At 48.9% G+C, this 8629-nt stretch overlaps 1 protein-coding gene across 1 annotated transcript; it reads left to right on the forward strand.

The window, feature by feature from the left end:
• Positions 1-5774: 5774 nt before the first annotated feature.
• Positions 5775-7779, forward strand: LOC123053879 (ammonium transporter 1 member 1). Its single transcript, XM_044477470.1, has one exon. It carries the CDS (start codon positions 5934-5936, stop codon positions 7416-7418), a length of 1485 nt encoding a protein of 494 aa, XP_044333405.1. The 5' UTR covers positions 5775-5933; the 3' UTR covers positions 7419-7779.
• The last annotated feature ends 850 nt before the right edge of the window (positions 7780-8629 follow it).

Here is an 8629-nt window from a genome sequence, read left to right on the forward strand (position 1 = left end):
TCAAAAAAAAAAGCCAGAGTTCCACATACAGCTTCAGCACAAAAATCCCGGCGAGGTAACTCTGACAGGTTCATCCCAGCGTGAAGTGTGAACATCAACGACTCGGAGGGAAGACTGCAGCGGCCTCCGCTCTGAGCTCTGACTAAACATAAATATCATGCCGGCGGCGTAAACCCGTGGCAAGTTTCGGCCTTGACTCTCGCGCCATTGTTTTCCCAACACAAAGGTCAACTGCTGAAGCTCCAGGAAGCTATCCATCATCCATGGCCACGCGCAGGGTTACGTACAGCATGAAATGGACCGGCGAGGAAATTGGGCGGCAGCTCCATGTCTCCGCTGTTCAGGTCATAATGTTAGCCCCAGGTTTTCTACCCGTATGACGCGCAGGAATCAATGCGGATCCCTGTCACCCGCGTACTTTGGCTAATCCGGCGACTGAGCCCGGATGCCAAATAGAGATGAACTGCCGCTTTCTCGAGCCCTGTTCTATAACGGACGACAGGACCGCAGCATATGGTAGTAGGAGTACATTTTAAGAGTTCATCCATTTTATGAGATCATCGAATCGGAAATGAATCGCTATCGACGGCTTTTTTTGTAGCTATATATAGGTCGGGTAAACACGTCTGTTAATAAGTACTTATGCAGGGAAAGATTCGTTGTGCTGGCGCCGTGGATTCATATGGAAGACGAGTTTCTTTTACTTCTGAAGAGGATATTGTTATTTTTGGAAAAACAATGAGAAGAAAAGGTTCCCTTTGTTAAGCGTCTTTCAACATTGTCATCAATTGAACATGACAACGTCAGACCAGTTAGCGACGCCGTTCGCTCCATCGGTCTGACTTTGCATCTATATACTAGCGATTACGTCCCTTTTAACTGAATCCAAATTGCTAACCCAGCCAATATGCACTGACAAGTCTCGAAATAGGAAACACTGCCAGTAGGCCGAGGGCGACACCATGTGTTGTCTTAATTTTAATAGACCAATTAGCTCAGCCTTGAATACTTTTACATGCAGCCTGATGCAGAGTTCTGGCCAGATGAACTGTTTCTGAATCAGTTGATGGTATCTTTTGACAAACAGGAGGAGGTTGGCATCACAGCTACTGCTCTTGGACAATCGACCGATCGTTTTCTCCTTGCTAGGCACTTTGAATGTGTTTCTTTAGGTATCTCAGATTCTCAGCATTTGTATACCCGGTGCATCTTAGGTACTGCATTCTCAAGAATCTTGATGAATCATTCGTAGTAGGGTTGCGGCCCCTGTTGGCTATTAATATCATTATTATTCTGGCAATTGCTCAGAGTTTTGCACAGCAAAGCCGTGTTGACTTGGCATTAACATAACTACATTTGCCAATTGCAGGGATACAGCAACACCATACCATTATACCAATGAGGTTCTATTCAGCATTCAGTAATGTCTGTTGAAATATATATATTGCCCGCCTCCCTCCATCAGTTCGGACTGATGGGTGAACTGGTTTGGTGCATAAACTGGACTGGTGGGGGGGTGGTTGGAGTATAATGTCCTGCCCTCTCCCATAGTTTGGACGGACTAAAATAGACTAAACGTGAGGGGGAGTGTTGAAATATATATATTGCCTGCCTCCCTCTATCAGTTCGGACTTTTGGATGAGTTGGCTGGAGCATGAATTCAATAATGTCGAGCATCCAAGTTGCAGAAACTAATTGGAGCATTCAGTAATGTCGAGCATCCAAGTTGCGGAAACTAATCGGAAAATGTGAAAATAAAAAATTGGAATAGCAGCTGGGGAGTAGCAGCAAAGGCTTCAGACAAGCATGCATTCAACTGCTGGTTGTGTCTGTCAGGGTATAAACAAGGAACGGTCGAACGGACAGCCCATGCCGGGATGCGTACATTAGGATACCGTTGAAGAAGATGTAATTGGGGTGATTCGTCATTAAGGGCCACTTGTCTTTAATTAGTGACCGAGCATCATCTAAGGTACGACGACGGCGGCGTGCAAACAATGCAGGCAGGAACGGAGCTGAAATGTACAGTCTCAGTTCACATGGCACACTCATCTTCTGTAACATAAAAGCTCTAGCGAATGGATGAGGAGGCCAAAAGAGGAACTCGTCTCGTACAATATATATTCCGGAGGCAAGATGCCATCGCCGGCGCTGCGCTCTATTCTAACGGAAACCTGCTGAACCACTAAAGCAAAGTCAGCGATCTCCTCGAACGGACAGACGGTTCTACGCGCGATCATATATCATATAAACAAAACACAACATGGTTCAGATAACGGAAAAAGAAAGAGAAGAAACCCAGCGCACCGGATCATGCGAACTGCCAACAAAAGTCGAATTTCGCAACCGGAGATGCGACAGGTGGCCTCTCTTACTCTGAATATACGCTCCAGGCTGCACACTGTTTTCTCGAAGAGCAGGGATGACTTAGTCTATTCTCGCAGGCGACGGGTTTAATTTGGTCTCTGATAGCGTCAGATGCGAGTGTGATTGGTAGGTGCATAAACAAAGTCGCCATGTTGGGCGCTGACCTTGCGATGGATCGATCCGACTGCGTCGGGTTTCCACGGGAGTTGCTTGCTGCATTTGGGGATCCTTTCTCTACGCGCCCTCCTGTGGCTGCCACCCCGGCAGGGAGCTTACGGCGATCTAGGTGGTTGCTAGTTGCCGGTAACATGATTTTCGCCGTAAACTAGTGGCTGCCGGTAACATGTAAACAGTTGACAACCATGATTACTCTAAACTGATATTGCATCGCGGGGTCTTATCATCAAGCTGGGCTACATGATCAGTGTCGCGTGGTTTGCGGCCGGAACAAGACCAGTTTTAAACACGGGTCCGATCGAGGAAGATGACTATGAATCAGAGACAGCAGCAAACACTTGTACTAAATCTGAAGTGTGTCTGTAGAGGAATAAGCAACGGAATAAATTTGCTATGCATAATAACAAACAAGAAAGGGATAGAGAAGCTCCTAGAAGCAGGATTGTGCGGCCGCCGGTTTTGCACGTCCGTTGCGTACTTGAACGGACCAGATGAATAGATTATCCGCCAACGAGATTGCTCGACTGCAAATGCTTTGTCTTTTATATATACAGACAAAACAAACAAACAAAAACGCAGCGAGACTGGATTCCAGAATAAACAAATGAAACAGAGAGCACTGTACAGTTGACCGGAGCAAAAAAGAACAGACTACAAATACAGGTGTTTGTGGACAGGATTCGTTTCGCGTGACATATTTTGTTTCACACCAAAAGTCCTCTTCAATTACGTCACATACATATTTGAATCTTCTGTGTTCAAATTGGGATATGGTGGTGAATCCAATCGAATGATTGATACATGATGGGATTATTTCTCAATTGGGACGCCAGCATGATTCAGTAAACATAAAAAACTAGTATTACTGTGTTACTCAATTGGGAGTATATCTTACACTATAAGAGACCTTGTGTTGCATTTAGCCTCAGTAGCAATAAATTACTCCCTCCATCTGGACATATCAGTTGTAATAACATCTTATATTAGAGAATAGTAGCCAAGTAAAGATATAAGTTGTGGAGCTTCAAGAATGACAAAGACACTAATAAATGCCTCACCAACATCCCCTCCCGCTGAACCACCCCACTAACCTTCTAACCGATAGTTCGTTTTCAGCAGACATCAACTTTTAATTCCCATACCACAAATAGAGCATTTCTAATGATCCCCCATCCGGTATTAAAGGAGGATAAATTCCATTTTTCTTTTTAACCGGCACCTAACCGAGCTCTTAAAACATTTAGTAGGAAATTAAATTACTTTGCAGTGGCCGCGACTCTTAAAAATACTCGGCCGGCCTCCCATGGAGTAGATGGGTTGAGCAGTACAAGCAGTGGTGAAGCTTAGTATATATACTGATAGGGGGCTATGCCCTCCCTCCCCCCCCCCCCCCCCCCCCCCCCCCCCCCAACTTTGGACAATTTTGTGAAGAAAATATTAAGTAGAGGGCCTAGCTGGAAGAAGTATTTTGCCCTCTCAAATGTTCACATTTTGTGCCCCCCCCCCCAAGGAATTCTATTGTAGCTCTGCCACTAAGTAGAAGGTTATGCATCTTTGCATGTTGTGGTTCTCTGGGTTAAGTTTGTAACCAAAAATTTGATACTTTTTAATTCCCTGGTCCATAGGAAATGAAGTTGGGAGCTTGAAAACAACACCTTAACAATTATGTAGCCTATAGATCGGTATATGTTTCAAAAACTTGCAGGTACAAACGTCATCCCTCAAAAGTAAATCCACGGTTGAAAGAAAAACCAAATGAAAACCCTACAGTGTTAGACAATGGTGGAAAATATTTTTGGTTGCACCTATGCAAGTGGTTACAAAGGCCGAAGACAATAGAACATCTTAGACATGTGGGACCCTAGAAATGGAGTCGTAGTCTACCTCTTCGAAGATGTGTTCCATCATGCAAAGTTTGATGTTCAGTGGGTGACCCGGTTGAGTATCTAGGTACGATGCCAGAATTCCTTGGACAATCTCTTGTGTCAGATGTGTTCGGCCGTTTCGTTCAAAGAATAAAGGTTGATATTCCCCTTAAAAATAGGAGGAAAAGAAGATGAATGGTCATGGAACTAAAAGAGGCCAGAACACAGAACTTCCTAAAGGAACATGAATGTTGAGAGAGAGGGAGAGTGAGACTTGTAATAGACAAAACACCCAATGGAAACAGAGATGCAAGTGTGTGGTTTGAACTAATTGAATATCCTAAATGCTATTGATATGACGGTAGATAAACATTGATTTGGAGCGAACTCCCTCGGGTACATAAGATATCACACGTGAATCTCGAAATGTTCGCTCCCACCACCCTCCTTCGGGAACGACTTAGAATATCTAAATGGTTCGATGGTTCGCTGCATAACCCCCCCCCCCCCCCCCCCCCTAAAGAACGCCTAAATTTTCTGTGTTTTTATTCATTTTCTAAATCCTGAACAAGTGAGCACGACAAGTCGTACTCCCTCCATCCTAAAATATAAGACCATTTTTTTGGTTTGATAGCATGGTAAAGGTGTTTGATAGCATGATAACTTGTGAGCGGTATTCCGAGGGTCAATTTGTTCTCTCGCAAAAGCCACCAACAGCACACAATCGTTCGCTCAGGTTACCCTCCCGCGCGAACGTCAGCTAGCTGTCGGCGTCTCTCTATATGTATTTAAGACAGGTTAACCAAAATTCTATTTTGGCATCACCATCTCATCTCTAGAGGCAACAATAGAATATCTTACTCGAAATGTAAATCATGCCATAACTAACAAGATTCCATAGGCAGCACCACAATTGCAAAGCTGTAAACCCGAGATTCCCGGGCATTAATAACTGTCATCGAAGGTTAAAAGTTTCAAAGGTACAGCCCAGTCCTAACGTGACCAATGTGAAGTACCCGTAAAAAAAATCGAGTAACAGAAAGATACCTGAAGAGTGTAAAACAAGATTGCGAAAAACTAGCCAAGGATTTATACAGCCCCGAACCAACTCCAAAAACAAACCGAAATAGTAGGAGTATCTGGTAATTGCCTCGTGCCAAACTCTCGACACACAAGTACACGATGGGACGGACGTCCTCCAGCTATGATCTCCAGAATCCAGAGATTCCGGAACGGCTCCGCCCCTGATCCGAGACCACCACAGAAGATTCACTCCGAGCGGGCCCCGTTCTCCAGCCAGAAGCCAAAACAAAAACCATCGTCGCCACACGATATTCCCAAAACAATATCCCAACCGTCCGCCTATTTCGCCTGGCCACTTTTTTCCGTGCCTCGCCCGTCTCCTATAAATCAGACGCCACCGGTTGGTTGGTTCCCCCAGCCAGCCTCCTCACGCCAATCCCGACTTACCAGTTCCGATCGCTGAACACCAACCACTTTCCTAAGTAGAGGGGCGCCGCGGAGATGTCGGCGACGTGCGCGGCGGACCTGGGGCCGCTGCTGGGTGCGGCGGCGGCGAACGCCACGGACTACCTGTGCAACAGGTTCGCCGACACCACGTCGGCGGTGGACTCGACCTACCTGCTCTTCTCGGCCTACCTCGTCTTCGCCATGCAGCTCGGCTTCGCCATGCTCTGCGCCGGCTCCGTCCGGGCCAAGAACACCATGAACATCATGCTCACCAACGTGCTCGACGCCGCCGCCGGCGCGCTCTTCTACTACCTCTTCGGCTTCGCCTTCGCCTTCGGCACGCCCTCCAACGGCTTCATCGGCAAGCACTTCTTCGGCCTCAAGGACATGCCGCAGACCGGCTTCGACTACAGCTTCTTCCTCTTCCAGTGGGCCTTCGCCATCGCCGCCGCCGGCATCACCTCCGGCTCCATCGCCGAGAGGACGCAGTTCGTCGCCTACCTCATCTACTCGGCGTTCCTCACCGGGTTCGTCTACCCGGTCGTGTCCCACTGGATCTGGTCCGTGGACGGCTGGGCCTCCGCGGCCCGCACGTCCGGCCCGCTGCTCTTCAAGTCCGGCGTGATCGACTTCGCCGGCTCCGGCGTCGTGCACATGGTCGGCGGCATCGCCGGCTTCTGGGGCGCGCTCATCGAGGGGCCCCGCATCGGCCGGTTCGACCACGCCGGCCGCTCGGTGGCGCTCAAGGGCCACAGCGCGTCGCTCGTGGTGCTCGGCACCTTCCTGCTCTGGTTCGGCTGGTACGGGTTCAACCCGGGGTCTTTCGTCACCATCCTCAAGTCGTACGGGCCGCCCGGGAGCATCAACGGGCAGTGGTCGGGCGTGGGCCGCACCGCCGTGACGACCACGCTGGCTGGCAGCGTGGCGGCGCTCACGACGCTGTTCGGGAAGCGGCTCCAGACGGGGCACTGGAACGTGGTGGACGTCTGCAACGGCCTGCTCGGCGGGTTCGCGGCCATCACCGCCGGGTGCAGCGTGGTCGACCCGTGGGCCGCCGTCATCTGCGGCTTCGTGTCGGCGTGGGTGCTCATCGGTCTCAACGCGCTCGCCGGCCGCCTCAAGTACGACGACCCGCTGGAGGCCGCGCAGCTCCACGGCGGCTGCGGCGCGTGGGGGATCATCTTCACGGCGCTGTTCGCCAAGAAGCAGTACGTGGAGGAGATCTACGGCGCCGGCAGGCCGTACGGGCTGTTCCTGGGCGGCGGCGGGCGGCTGCTGGCGGCGCACATCGTGCAGATCCTCGTCATCGCCGGCTTCGTGAGCTGCACCATGGGCCCGCTCTTCTTCGCGCTCAAGAAGCTGGGCCTGCTCCGCATCTCGGCCGAGGACGAGATGGCCGGCATGGACCTGACCCGGCACGGCGGGTTCGCCTACGTCTACCACGACGACGACGAGCACGACAAGTCGGTTGGCGGCTTCATGCTCAGGTCGGCGCAGACCCGCGTCGAGCCGGCGGCGGCGGCCAACAGCCAGGTCTAACTAATCAAGCCGGAGTACGTAACAAGAAATTCAGTGGAAATCGCCTTTCTGTTCTCGCGCGTCATATCTCATATGTGATCCGATCATGGGATCAATATTTTCCGGTGCTGTTTGGGCCAATGCTTTGCCGCTCTTGTGTTCCTTCGCAAGATTGTAAAATTACATAGGACGAGGTTCTTTTTTCTTTACCTTTTTTGTGTACATGCGTGCGTTCAGAGAGGGGATGTGTGGTGTGTGGATGGAATCTGCAGGGCTGGGGTTTTTCTTTCTTGGTGATATCTTGTCATTTTTGTGGTGGAATTCTGTGATCATAAGGGTGTGGTCAAGATAGGTGGCTGTTGAAGGTTGAATTGTTGAGATTTGTCCTCTAGTACGGGCTACCCTCTCTATCAAAACTTTGGCGCGTTTTCTCGATTGAATGGCTTTTAGTTTTCCGCTACGAATGTTCCTGACGTTCTATCGAGCATCACACATATTTTTCGTGAAAGTTTTTCTAGTTTTCACTTTTCATTTTGATGTTCAGTAAAAATACTAGGGGGTTGGTTCTTTGTGCACACTTATATTTAGTTTACACACGACGACTGACGGCTGCACCTACAAACAAAGCACCTCACAAGAGTACTCTACCTACTACTCCCTGTTTTAAATGAGCCGGCATAGACCAATATAGATTGGTCATGTAGAGACGCAGCAATCATATTCAAACATTTCCTTCGGTTTTGAGCCAGAAAAGAGGGATCAGAGGTACAAAACTGTGCTAGTAGTACAAGCTCCTGTTGGTAAATGGTAACTACTACTATTTCCTGTCTCCAATACTTGTGCTCGAACAAACTGAAAGCAGGCTCAATTATGCAGTACAAGTACAACATCACACATCTCCCTTTCAATAATCCTGCCAAATAAGACGCTTGGAGTTGGAAAGAGATTGGAGAGTGCTTGCGAGCTAGTTTCCTCACCAAGTTGCTGAGCCAGGACAACACAGGTCGCGCAGACGTCGCATAAACAAAGCACTCCTATGTCACCGGGTGGACAGGGAGGAAAACATTAGTAGATGACTGTCACAGTGTCGCTCTATCGAGATTCTCTACGGCTAACGACCAAAGCCTGTGGATAAAACTCTGAATAACTTTTGAGTAATATAAATAGGACAAAGTTCTCTGGCACGTCTCATTACCGTAGCAAGGTGATTTTACCATAATCCAAAAGGCCAA

Source organism: Triticum aestivum, chromosome 2D (assembly GCF_018294505.1).
Source record: "Triticum aestivum cultivar Chinese Spring chromosome 2D, IWGSC CS RefSeq v2.1, whole genome shotgun sequence".
Lineage (NCBI taxonomy): Eukaryota > Viridiplantae > Streptophyta > Magnoliopsida > Poales > Poaceae > Triticum > Triticum aestivum.

What these genes read in the sequence shown, in the direction of transcription:
- LOC123053879 (XM_044477470.1), top strand. Translation starts at nt 5,934, where the DNA reads ATGTCGGCGACGTGCGCGGCGGACCTGGGGCCGCTGCTGGGTGCGGCG.